The sequence below is a fragment of the Cynocephalus volans genome, chromosome 4 (assembly GCF_027409185.1).
Source record: "Cynocephalus volans isolate mCynVol1 chromosome 4, mCynVol1.pri, whole genome shotgun sequence".
Lineage (NCBI taxonomy): Eukaryota > Metazoa > Chordata > Mammalia > Dermoptera > Cynocephalidae > Cynocephalus > Cynocephalus volans.
In genome coordinates, this window is record NC_084463.1 from 120,630,639 (window position 1) to 120,644,133 (window position 13,495).

General features: G+C 39.1%; 1 protein-coding gene across 3 annotated transcripts in view; it reads left to right on the forward strand.

Annotated features, from left to right (window-relative positions):
- The window catches only part of NELL1 (neural EGFL like 1), an 879,285-nt gene that overhangs the window by 266,999 nt on the left and 598,791 nt on the right, over positions 1–13,495 (forward strand). For all 3 annotated transcript variants that reach the window (XM_063094110.1, XM_063094111.1, XM_063094112.1), the window contains one exon: positions 585–713. In XM_063094110.1, coding sequence (XP_062950180.1) covers positions 585–713 — 129 coding nt within the window. The remainder of the gene's footprint in view (positions 1–584; positions 714–13,495) is intronic.

Below are 13,495 nucleotides of genomic sequence, written 5' to 3' on the forward strand. Positions count from 1 at the left end.
CATATAACCTACACACTACACACATCATCCCATATACTTTAAATCATCTCTAGATTACTTATGATACCTAATAAAATGCCTCCACATCACTTAATTTGTGTGGATTCAATGTAATGCTCAGCATGGCAAATTCAACTTTCATTTTTTGGAGGTTTGTGAAATTTTTTTTTTCTGTATATTTTTGATCCATGATTGGTTAAATCCATGGATGCTGACCCCACAGATATGGAGAGTCGACTATATATTAATTTTGTATACTTTTCTATGTATCATACATTTTACAAGAAAACAATTATGTAAAGCCTAGTTATGTGAGAAGGTAGGAAGAAGAGGAGTCAGGATCATCATGCATAAAAGGCCTTTAGGCAGGAACAAACTTAGCAAATTTATCAGGGGAAAAAATACCCTTAAGCATGGGATGGCCCAAAGTTTTCTATTTCTACTCTCCTACCTGGCTTATCCTTGCTATTGCGAAATTATGCTTTTCTGCATAGTAATATGTTATAAAAATGTTTTATACTTTATTATTTGGAGGTCTTTCGTTTCCTTCTTTCCTGATGTAAAAGTTTGTTTGCTTTTCCTAGGTCATAACTTTTGTGCAGAAGGACCTAAATGTGGTGAAAACTCAGAGTGCAAAAACTGGAATACAAAAGCGACTTGTGAGTGCAAGAATGGCTACATCTCTGTCCAGGGAGACTCTGCCTACTGTGAAGGTAAGTGAGCTGTTTAATGAAGTCACATGAGAGACTGGCTGAGAAACGTTACTGGTAGATGTGGTGAAAGAGTGAAAGCCATCATTGGGCTCTGATCCTGCAGGAAATCATATCATCTGCCTGGGGTACTCTATTCTCCTGGCTGCTTAGTTGCATGAGAAAGTAAGACCATTGAAGGTAATTATGAAACAAGCAAAGAAACAAAAGCAACAGGGACATATGAAATCCCATGTTCTGCTGTCACTGTGCATAACAATCACTGGAACGATCACAAACACATCATTTCCTGTTTTCTTATGTGAGGAGATTTGTCATCTCCATGTTCAGTTAATGTTATGTGTGGATTCTCTTTTCAAATTACACTTTGACATTTTCCGTATTTTCCGGAAATGTGGTACATCTACACAATGGAATACTACTCAGCTATAAAAACGAATGAAATACTGCCATTTGCAACAACACGGATGGACCTTGAGAGAATTATATTAAGTGAAACAAGTCAGGCACAGAAAGAGAAATACCACATGTTCTCACTTATTGGTGGGAGCTAAAAATTAATATATAAATTCACACACACACACACAAAAACCGGGGGGCGGGGAAGAAGATATAACAACCACAACTACTTGAGGTTGATACGACAAGCAAACAGAAAGTACATTGTTGGGGGGAGGGGGGAGGGAGAAGGGAGGGAGGTTTTGGTGATGGGGAGCAATAATCAGCCACAATGTATATCGACAAAATAAAACTTAAAAAAAAAAAAATTTATAAACAAAACAAAACAAAACAAAACAAAAAACAAATTACCCTTTGACATTAGCTTATACCCAGCTGCCATCTCCTTACTCTGCCAAGATCAGAATTTTTTTCAGTTGGATTTCTTAATGACTGATTCATATGTTGCCAATAACCAATTTCTACTAAAAGTCACAGTGATAAGGGACTCATAGCTTTGGCACATGGGATGATGCCATTACAGTGTGTTGGTGGTCTCAAGTATCAATCACCCACATATCTACTCTAGCGACAGAACAATGCTTCTGTTTTATGTGAACACCTCTTTCCAAGCTCAGCACTCCAATCTGCTAGTGGTGAGCACTGCATACTCCTATTGCTTTAACATGCCAGAGCAGCAGAGGTTAGCTTTAATCCTGGTCTACATGTATAATGCCACAATATCTGAGCCCATCCATTGCTAATGTGCTCACTGGCTCTTTCCCATCAGTGTGGCAAAGCTCTAACAGGCAGAGTGAAAGCTGGGCTGTTTCTCTGGTTTGTCCCAGTTCCTGTCATTCCAATTATTCCCATCATCTCTGTAATAATATATTGAAGGATGGCGATCCATTAATCAGGGGGGTAGCCATCTTGAATTGAATAAATGCTGCACAGTCTTGGTCACTCTCCTCTGAGTGATTTGGTTTTAAAGTGAGTCAGGTGTTCTTAAGGAAAAACCAATGTTAACTGATGACACAGTAATAGTAAATTCCTTTCCATTCTGCTGTTTTATATTAACTCCTGCTTAACTTTTTGACTTTTACTGAATACCTCTTCAGTTGTTATCCTTGCTTAACTTTTTGGCTTTGATTAAATACCTCTTTAATAGTTAAGGGAATGTATCTAGTGATCTGTACCTAGTAGGTAGCCTCTACTTTTTTCATTTCTTCTGGAAGACTTCCTTCATTACCGCTTTGGTTCTCATTAGCAATATGTCCTAACGGTTTTTTTCTGCTCATTTTTACCATTTCTTTTCCTTTTGCTTTCTTTATAGATTTGAACTTGATTAGGGAGACATGCCACTCAGGAGAATGAGACTTACCCTTTGGTTATGAACTTTTTAATTTACCCTTTAATATCATATTAGTTACTTGTTAATTTGGGAGAAGGGGGCTATTAATTTCAAAACTTCACAGTAATATCTAGATTTTAGATCTTATTGTATGCTATTTTTTAATCAGAATATTAAAATTGAAAAATGAAAAATGTGAATATTATTCTCTCCACTTACCATGGAAAAATCCTACAAGCCAGATAATAGTCTAAAAAATTTACTTTTTTTTACCTTCTACTGTATGTGAATAGACTCTGAACAATTACAAAAATGGTAGAAGGAACCTCAAAACAATTTGAATCCTGACTTCACCACCTGCAGGTCTTTTAGTTGTTCATTGGAATCAGTATATCCACCATTCGTGGCCCCACTTGTCTATTGAGATCTGGCAGAATATAGAAGAAAATCGCTGGTGTTGATGCTGTTTGAGACTTTTTGATTCTTTCCTCACCAATACCATTTTTTATTATATAGAATCGAATCCATGAGGAGCCATCTGTGATATTAGACCTGCTTTTTTTTATTTGCAAGGCCTTATTTTATTGATTATGTTGAGTGATTTTAAGTCTGAATCACTGTTTTCTTGGACATGCTCCTGCTTAGCTCAGTATAGGAGCCTCACCCTGAACCAGTGCATTGTGGTGCTACCTTGGGTAATGGTGACATGCTTGGGCTTCAGTTATTTCCTTGTTATCAGGAAGACTTTCCGTAAGTTCCAGTGGACTTATTCTTGGAGAGGAGGATAGCATGGAGAAATGGCTAAACACTGGAACCCTCCTAACATATAAGATTAGAACTCAGGGGGTAATGTAGAGGTTGTATACTGGGCATTGGATAGGAGGCACTGAGAACCAAGTAGAGTGAATGCTGACATTTAGAGCAGACACCTTTCTCTCATTTTGTTCTACCTTCTTCAGCATATTGAACTTTGGTCTTTGGGCTTCTGTTCTGTGATTGCATGATGGCTGCCATAGCTCCAGGCATGACATCCTCACACCATCCCGAGCAGGGAAGGGAGGAAGGAGCAGGGGTTAAAAACCTTCTCTGTGTGAGGATCTGTGTTTTCATGCTCAAAGAAAGTCCTTCCTAGAAGGTCACCCCATCCCCCCCCACAGGCAGAAGACTTCCCTGTCTTAATTTTTAGACCTGGATTTTACCCCCACCCCTTCCACACACACACCCCTAGGCCAATGTTTGGGAAAAGGGGTAGAAATGACCGTCATTGCTTTGGGCTGATTGTGTTCATCCCCTGGAGCTAGAATTGGGATTTGCCTTCCCTAAGACCAAATGATCTTTGCTATCTACCTGAACCAAATAGGGATGTGGCAACAGGAAGAGGGTGGGATTGGTTTTGGGGTGGGCAAAAAACTATGTCTACCCCATTCTTTTACGCTTAAATTTAATTTGTGGCCATTCCCCAGCTCTCTGCTAAGAGTTGCCCTCTGGGGTAATCTGAGACAAGCCTGGAGGTGGCCAAGTGCCCATCTGGGTACCAGAGACTCTCAGAGGCTGTCGTCATTTTCTCAGCATAGCCTAGAGAGAACTAGATACTTATGAACTGCTTTAGGCAAGTTATTTTTTACCCTGAGTAAATGGAGTGAAAATGACCCACATTGTTAAAACCACGATGAACAAGACTGGATTGCAAATTAAAACAAAGTATTACACACATTGTTTAGGCTATCTTGAAAAGTCTATTCAGGCTCTCAGTGGAAAAAAAAGCACAAAAGGCTTTCAATTTTCTTAACTTCCTAGGGTAGTACCAGTGATATGGTTTATTAAGAACTCCTGCTCTGCAGAGATTGTCGTAGAAACTGCTGTAGAGAAGATATCAGAACTCCTAGCCAATCAATAGGAGATAATAAGACCTTTTGTCAGCTGTGATACAATTCGGAGGCGGTCTTTTCATTTTGCTTCATCTGACTCAAGCAAGAACATTTCCCATTTTGAAAACTGCTTTAGTTGGATTTTAGTGTTCCATGAATCGGGTTGGCTGAGGCTTTTTTCCTCCTTTGTGATGACATTTTTAAGAGGTTGGTCTTAAGTAGTTTCTGATGCATTAGTTTAAGCTAGAAGGAGTGTCTGAGGAAAGTACATCAATAGGAGTCCTACTAATGATCTTCTTGAATTTGGAGTCTACCTAGATAGAGTCTCATAAACTTTTTCTTCCTGTAGTAAAAAATTGTCTGGACGAATAAAGAAAAATGCATCATGCATCTTCCAGGTATGGAAAGTAGTACAATTAGCATAAAATGATAATACTTTTTACTTACAAAGTGTTCTGAATTTTTCAGACTCCTTTTATATGTACTATACTTTTTGAGCCTTACAATAAATCTGTAGTAAAGTGGCAGCATTGGCCTTATTACCCCCATTTTTACAAATATCGACACTAGGACTCAGAGAAATGAAGTAAAGATAATATTCAACTCATTTCTACTCCAGGGCTTTATGCTCTGACTTATGCTGCTTCCTAACCTGTCACAACCCACACTGTTCCAGTGTTGTATTTTTGTTCAAAATAACTTGCTACGTCCTCGATCCCACTGACGTCAGGTTTGGCTAATGAAATATGAGTGGACATGACGTGCCATTTCACAGTAGAAGCTCTAAAAGCTTTTGTAGGATTCCACCTTATCCTCTTTTCTCTTTTACTCAAACACTGGCAATGTCCCAGGTCAGGCCTTAGCCTTTAGCAAGGGTCCCAGAATGAAGATGACATAGAGCAGTGTGACAACTGACAGGTGATGGACATGTGGCACGAGTGAGAAATAATCTTGTATACCACTGAAATTTGCAGGATTTGGGGAAAGAGGAGTTATCTGTTACCTTGGCATATTGGCATAACAGTTTACGCCTACTTATATATCTGCCTGAATTAAGTCATCCAAATCTTGTGGGTTCAGAGGAATTCCACAAGCTCAGTGCTCACAAGTGAAAGCAATTTTAAATAGAGCAAGCATTGAGAGTTACCAGAAAATGTGCAAATTTTCTGGGTCAGTAGTTTGCTTTGGCTCTGCGGCCAGGCAATAGAATTTTTACATAATACAAACTGTAAATTAACGTTTTGTTATGCCAAATCCAACATGGCAAATTGGATTTCCCATCACAATTATTATTATTATTATAATCATTTTCATCATTATTGTTAACTTATGTCATTAATATTTATGAGAATCTCCTGTGGAATTCAAGGGGTGTGTACTCATTGAGGCCAATACTTTGAGAATGTGGGCTTCTCACATCCACACTTCACTGGGAGAATTGGCAGGTAAGGGAGAGTGTTCTTCGATCGGAGGACCAGGTTTTATCAGTTCTGCCAGGGGCATATTGTTAGCAGTATGGTGCCAAGCATGATAATTTATAAAGATGAACTCATTCCTTTCTCAGAGAAACACAAGTGGAGCTGGATTCAAGGAAATATTTAAAAAAAAAATTATCTGTGAATTTAATCATTTCATGTAATAAAACTGCTGAAATGTCTGAAGCACAGCTATTAATTAGCAAGTTGATTTATAACTTCTTTCATATGCCTGGAGGTGATGACAAAGGGTCTGACCCTTTGAGTGGTAAGAGGCTGGGAAAGTGAAAAAAAGATCAGATTTCAAACAGAAAGCAGCTCTCAGAAGAGCTAAGGGTAGATTTTTCCTGGATCAGAGGCTAGCATGAGTTCACTTCCATAGAAACCTATAAGTTCCTATTAAGAGAATGTGTGGGAAAATTGAGACAAAGTGCTTAATTACACTCTAATTATCCAAGGATTAATCAGTTAACTTTTTGTGTTTTGCATTTTTTGCACTTAAATGTTTTGCATTTTACAAAATGCATGAGCATCATGGTTCACGTAGCCCAATATATGGTTAAAGCTGGGCTTCAGTCTCCTAAAGTCCTACTTTGGAAAGTGCAGGGATTGTCTTAGTCTGTTTGTGCTGCTATGATGGATGCCTGAGACTGGGTAATTTATAAAGAACAGCAATTTATTGTCTCACAGTTCTGGGGCTCAACAAGTCCAAAATTAAGGTGCCAACACGTGGCAAGTGCCCTCTTGTTGTGTCATCACAGGTGGAAGGGTAAGAAGAGGGCAAAGAGGGGCTGAATTCACCCTTTTGTATCAGGATTAACCCCACCCTGAGGGTGGAGCCCTCATGGCCTAATCACTTCTTAAAAAACCCTCCTCTTAATACTGTTAAAATGGTGATCACTTTTCAATGTGAATTTTGGAGGGGACAAGTATTCAAACAATAGCAAAGATCAAAAGCCTATCCTGATTATTCATTGTTAGCTCCTGCTCCCATTTATTTCCAAGGATTCAGAATGCTTGAGATAAGAATACCTAGGGGTATCCTTTTTTTTTTTTTTTTTTTTCTGTTTTGCCTGAGATCTTCTGGTACCCAGGATCTGTCAAATTCCACCTCCTCTTCACAAGACACAGAGATCTCTAGTCTTTGCTTTGTTCATAATAACTCACATGTCACCTTCCTCCCAACGGCAGATGCAGATGAGCCCTCTTCTGACCCTGGCTTTTCTCTGCCTCTGCTTCTGTATCCCCAAGGCTACTTTGTAAAAGCATCTGTTTCTGCTCTTCCACGCACTTAAACTCTTCTTAACCATCACCCCCCAACCCTACCACACACACATACACACAGCATTCTTATTGGAATAACAAAAAAAAAAAAAAAATAAATAAAGCCCAAATCCAAATCCTGGTTATTGCATTTGGGTCAACCAAAAGGTTAATTGTTAAGTTCTGTGCTCAGGAAGGAGCCCCAGTCAAACCAACTGGGGCAATGGTCAGGACTGGAAGTTACAGTTGCTCTGTTTCTTTGTTTTTATTTTCTTAATTAATAAATAAATAGATTAATTCATTTTTTTTTACTATGTTTAAAGATCATTTGCAAGATATTGTGTAGAATTTTAAATTAATTCTTTGTGATAAAAATGCTATAAGTCTTGATCAGGTTTCTAGGCTAGATCATGGAAGCCCAGTTAACTTATTATGTAGCTGAACTATTGTACTACAAAGATTTTCTGAGTTCCAGGGTCCTGAAAACAGAGGATCACACACTTTTCTCCCAATCTCAGCTAATGGTATGTCCATCTCCTCAGTTGATCAGGTCATAAGATGTAGAAGTCATCCTTAATTCCACGTTTTCCCTAGTCCCCAACATCTGCTACCTCAGGAAGTCTTGTTGGCTTTATTTCCAAAATGAATCACAGATTTACCCATGCATTGCTATCTTCACTACTGTCACCCTCGTCCAAGCCTCCTTTATCTTTTGGCTAGCGATCGCAATGGAATTCACTCTCACCCCCCAAAGCCCATCTCCAAACATCTATCAGAATGAGCTTTTAAAGAGTAAGTCAGATTATGCCACCCCTCTGTGGAAAACTGTCTCATGGCTCCCATGGCTCTTAGAATAATAACTGGACTTGGTCCCGTGTGAGGTCCTGTGTGAACTGAGAACCTGCTTGTTCATCTGAACTCATCTGGTTCCACTCTCTCCTGTGTTCACTCTGCTCCCGCCATACTGGAATTCCTTGTGTGCCTCCAGTAGGCGCATGCAATAGTTCCTTCCTCAGCCTGGGAGGCCCTTCACCCAGATCTTTGCAAATCTGCTTTCTAGTCATCATTCAAGTTGTAACTCACATGTCACCTCTTTAGGAAGTACTCTCCTAACCACCCTAGCTAAGTTAGCCTTGTTACTGCCCTCAGTTCCTCTCAATATTAATTTAGTTTAATTCATTTGTTTCATTTGTTTGGAGCACTTATTCTCTGAAATAGTGCTGTGTTCTTGTTTGTGTTTTTTAGTTTAAAGGTTTATTATCTGACTTTGCCCCTTTACAACATAAGCAATTTTGTTTTACTCACTATATCTTCAGCACCTAGAATAGTGCATGGCACATTATAGACACACAAATGTATTTATAGGAAGGAAGGAAGGAAGGAGGAGAAGAAGAAAGGAAGGAAGGAAGGAAGAAAGGAAGAAGGAAAGGACCAAGGTGATTTATGCCTTTTTTTTTTTTATCTGACACTGCTTTCTTGTGACAGATTTGTCTTGTTAGTGTTGCTCCTAGGGCTACTTTTTAAAGTGCAGAGTCTTGGTCAGGAGCTGTTTCTGCTCATTTTTGCTAACATTTGGTCCATGTAATGCTGAAATGCAATCTGTTAACTTTATTCTATTTTACTTATTCACTGCCTTCATTTGATACAAAAAGTCTTCCCTTCACCACATAACAAAAGGGTAGCCCTCCCCTCATTTTGATAAAAGAATTTTTTTTCAAAAAATTATTCTGGACAGCTGCTTAGAGAAAAAAACAGATTCTCTGGGGCTTAAAACAATAGAAGCTTTCATTCCCATTCACACAGACTTTCAAATGGATGTTCCTGATTAACAGGTGGCTGCCCTCAAAACTGTGATTCAGGGACCCTGACTCCTTTCCTCTATGGCTCCACCATATGCAATAGCTGGCTTCTAAGGAAGGGGAAAGGGAATGGAAAGTTATCAGTGGGAAGTCTTCATGAGCCAGGGCTGGCTATATTCTATTGGCCAGAACTCCAATGCTGGCCATACCAATGCCGCAAGAGAGGTCAGTAGATGGTATCTGGTTACATGCCCAGAAGGAAAAAAAAAATCTGTTTTTGTGAATAGCTTTCCAGTCTTGCCAAATTTTCCAGTTATTACAGGAAAAAACTCTCCCTCATTAATTTTAGTCCTTTTACATTTTGGTTATTTCCTATGTCTCACCACATGGGCCTCTGGCTTCAGCTGATTGTATTGAAACTTGCTCACTTGGAGACTAGATAGGATTTCACTACTCAACCATCTCCCTTCTACTTTTTTATTTGTGTTATCTCCAGGCTTCCCTGTGGCCCCCACTGTATCACCTCATCTGAATTTGTTCTATTCCCTACATACTCTGTGTCCTGAGATGACCCATCTCTTCTTTCTTTCTTTCTTTCTTTTTTTATTTTTGTCTTTTTCGTGACCGGCACTCAGCCAGTGAGTGCACCGGCCATTCCTATATAGGATCCGAACCCGCGGCGGGAGCGTTGCCACACTCCCAGCGCCGCACTCTCCCGAGTGCGCCACAGGCTCGGCCCCCAACTCTTCTTTCTGAACAAAATTCACAGTTTCTCATGTGCTGTAGTTCTGAGTTTTATGCTAAGAGAGCAATTCCTGGAACAAGCTTACATTTGTAAGTGACTGATATCCTCCTAACATTACCAAAGGTAAATGTATTCTTAAAAAAGAATGCTTGTTAATTAAGAAAATCCCCAAACTGTTAAATTTCGAGCAGCATAACAAAAGAAAGTGAAAAATTAAAGCCATGTGAATGTAGAAGACAGAGCTCTTAGGCAGGGGGAATAATTAGATCGCCTCTGCCTGGGAGTTTGCCTTGATGGTCACTTATCCTCAGATATTCTTGCTTTCTATCATTTTTATTTCCTCCTTTTCTTTTTTTTTTTTTTTCTTGACAACTCCCAGAGCAGTGATGTAGTAAAAGAACATTGAACTAAAGATAAGGAGATTTTGATTGATCCTGGCTCCACCACTTACTAGATGGGTAAACTTTGAAAGTCACTCAATTCTTCTGTCTCAATTTTTTCACTATCCAAATAGGACTTTTAAACAAGGCCTAAATAAACGCCTACTTTACCAATTGGTTGTGAAGGTTAAATAAGATATTGAAGGTGAAAGCATCTCATAAAGTCTAAAGCAGCATACCCATGTAATACCCATCATAATTACATAATTACGCATCATTATAATAACAATAAGTATTTTCATCATTGGTAGTGCTTGGGCTAGAACTCAGGTCTTTATTTATTTTTATTTTTATTTTTTATTATGAATATTCATGAGATACAAAGCTAATTGTCACCCCTCGTGCCCATGATGTGAGGTCTAGATTCATACTGGCAGTATACCCATTACCAGAAATTACTTTTGTACCCTGTGTCCCCCACCCAATTATCCCCCTCCCTCCCTCCGTCCCTCTTCCTCTTTCCCCCCAACTCCACTTTGTATCCCTAGGTGTGCTCTCTCCCTCTGAAAGTCCAATGCTCTACTGTGATCTTCTTTCCTTCCTTCTTTCTCTCTTAGCTCCCTCATATGAGTGAGTACATGTGGTATTATCCCTCTGTGCTTTGCTTATTTCACTCAACCTAAGTTTCTCCAGGTTCACCCATGCTGTTGTAAATGGGAGTATTTCATTCTTTTTTGTGGCAGAGTAGTATTCCATGGTCTATATATACCACAGTTTCCTTATCCAATCATCCATCGATGGACATTTAGGTTGGTTTCATTTCTTGGCTATTGTAAACAGAGCTGCGATGAACGTGGGAGTGCAGGTATCCCTTCGACATGATGATTTCCATTCCTCTGGGTATATACCCAGAAGAGGGATTGCTTGATTGTATGGAAGATCTATCTGTAGTTGTTTGAGAAACCTCCATACTGTTTCCCATAGTGGTTGTACTAATTTACAGTCCCACCAACAGTGTAGGAGTTAGAACTCAGGTCTTTAGATCTCCATGGTCTACCTATCTATTTATACACACTTTGGGCATATTGAGCCACTATTTTGTATTGAGCCTTTTTGGGATTTATAAAAGTGGGGCTTTGGTGTTGTATAACTCCAGGGGGCACTGTTCATGTGGTAATATAGGTGAATGGTACCTACTGAAATTATGCAGAATAAAGTGTGCAAGGTTGTACACAGCAGTCCTACCAAGGGCATAAGAAAGATTCAGGCCCAGAGTCTTCTCTTGTTCTTTTGGCAAACTTTAGTTGGTCACCTACTATGGCTAGGTCCTGGGTTGGCTTCCAGGAATCCAAAATGATTGAGCCACAGATCCTGTCCTCAAGCAATTCACAGTCTAAAGGGAGAGAGAGCCTTGTAATCAGATAATGAGAATATCATAGGATTTAGTTCAACCTAGGATTTAAATAGTGTGGTAGGAGTGCACTGGTGGGAGCAATGCATTCTGCCAGCGGAAGTCCACACAGGCCATCCAGAAGAAGTGACATTTGAGCTGAGTCCTTAAAAATGAGATGGTCTGCAAGAGGAGGTGTGAGGGAAGACTGTTCTCAGTAGAGTGATCAGCTTATGCAAAAGCAAAAGTGAAAAGTTTAGCATGGCTGGAACATAAGGAGTTTGGTAGGAGATGAGAATGAAGATATGGCTGGTGGTTAGATGATGAAGAACATTGTAGGCATTCTAAGTTGTTTCAGTTTATTTTGTAGGCCAGTATATCTACATATAGTGTGCAGGCATCACAGTGGGTACAAGACTGGATCCGTTGGGGTGTGTAAAAATATTGGAACTTTCATGTATGCTTATTTCCATCTCATCTTTTTAATTTTTGTTTTGGTACAAGTTTAATAATGTGCATGATACCTTGGTATAATACTGGATGTATGGATTTTATTAAACAGATACATATTTACATGTAGAGGTGCATTCTCAAGACTTTTTATCAATGAAAACTTGTGATCAAAACAGAGACCATTTCTGGAGGTTGCAGAGTACCTAGGGGAGAGTCTAAAGCATGGGTACGTAATTGGGTTGGTATGTTAGGAAAATCATGTTCAAGGACACATGGAAGCAACATTGGCTGGAGAGATGCTGGAGGCAGGGAGCCAGGTTAGGCAAGACTGTTGTCTTCATGGGTTCTCAGACTTGGCCAGGGTTGGTGAGAAGGAGATAAAGCATCATTGAGATCATCAAGATGACCTTGTCTGGCCTTGCTTTGTGCCTTTCCCCAAACCCTTGCAGTCATGTTACTTAAGATTCCTGACAGTGATTTCCCTCTGAGAGTCTTAGTACCTAGTGTTTTCCCAGGTGAATCTATCTTGGTCTGCTTGGGGCTGGATGGTACCCAGAGGCCAAGCCTGCTAGGATGGTCTTACATTATTTCCCAGTGATGTACTTTCACCTTAAGAAATCACAGAGACATCTTTTGGCTCACTGTACAGTATTTTAGGACTTTAGGGTATCTCCTGGAAAGACATTATGCATATATTATGTTATTTATACTAAGCATTTTTATGTAGCAAAAAGAAGGAAGAAAAGGAAAAAAGGAAGGGAAAAAAGTCCCTGCTTACTTTTCAGGGACATGTACAAGTTTTAGAGCTTTAAATGGAAATAGAAGTTTAGTAGCTTTAAAATTTTTGTCGTTGGTAATGGGCCACAAAAACGATTACATTGTATATTGTTGAATACACTAATTATCTTGATTTGAGCATCACATATTGCACACGGGTATTGATATTCAACTCTGTATCCCACAGAAATGTCCAATCAATTGTTACAATAATTTTTTTTAACTTCTAAAGACTAAAAATAAAAAAAATAAAAAAAATAAATGTTTTGGCTATTAAAAAAATAAATACCTTTGGACTATCTTCAAGATGCCTAATATCTACACAGAAATGAGGAGAACTGAATTTACTAAGTTTTTATTGTGTTCTTCCTATTGCAACTGGTATGTTAGTGCCTGCTGTGACTTTGGCTTCTTGGTGAAGCTTGCCTGGGTGAATAAGAATTTTACACCCAAAATGATTAGAGAAGAATAGCAGAGGTCTAGTGCAAAGATTTGACCTAGATTTGGAGTACCTGGGTTAGAAATCCTGGCATCACCATTATTTTGTGGACTTGAGCAGAGAACCTCATGTCTTTGCATTTCTCCTCTGTAAAATTAGTGTGCTGATACTTATCTAAGTCGTCTTATGTAAGAATTGCTTTAAGAACTAAGGTGAGCAAAAAGATCTAAGGCAGAATTGAGCACAAAATAGGATTTTGATAAATGTTAGTTAAGTTTGAATATAATAAATGCTCAATTAGAAACAATTGAATCCTAAAATATATAGTTCAGGATGTAAGTTCATGAATAGTGAGGAAGGCAAGAGCTAATTCTTGGGATTAGGAGGAAAGAAACCATAAAAGGAGG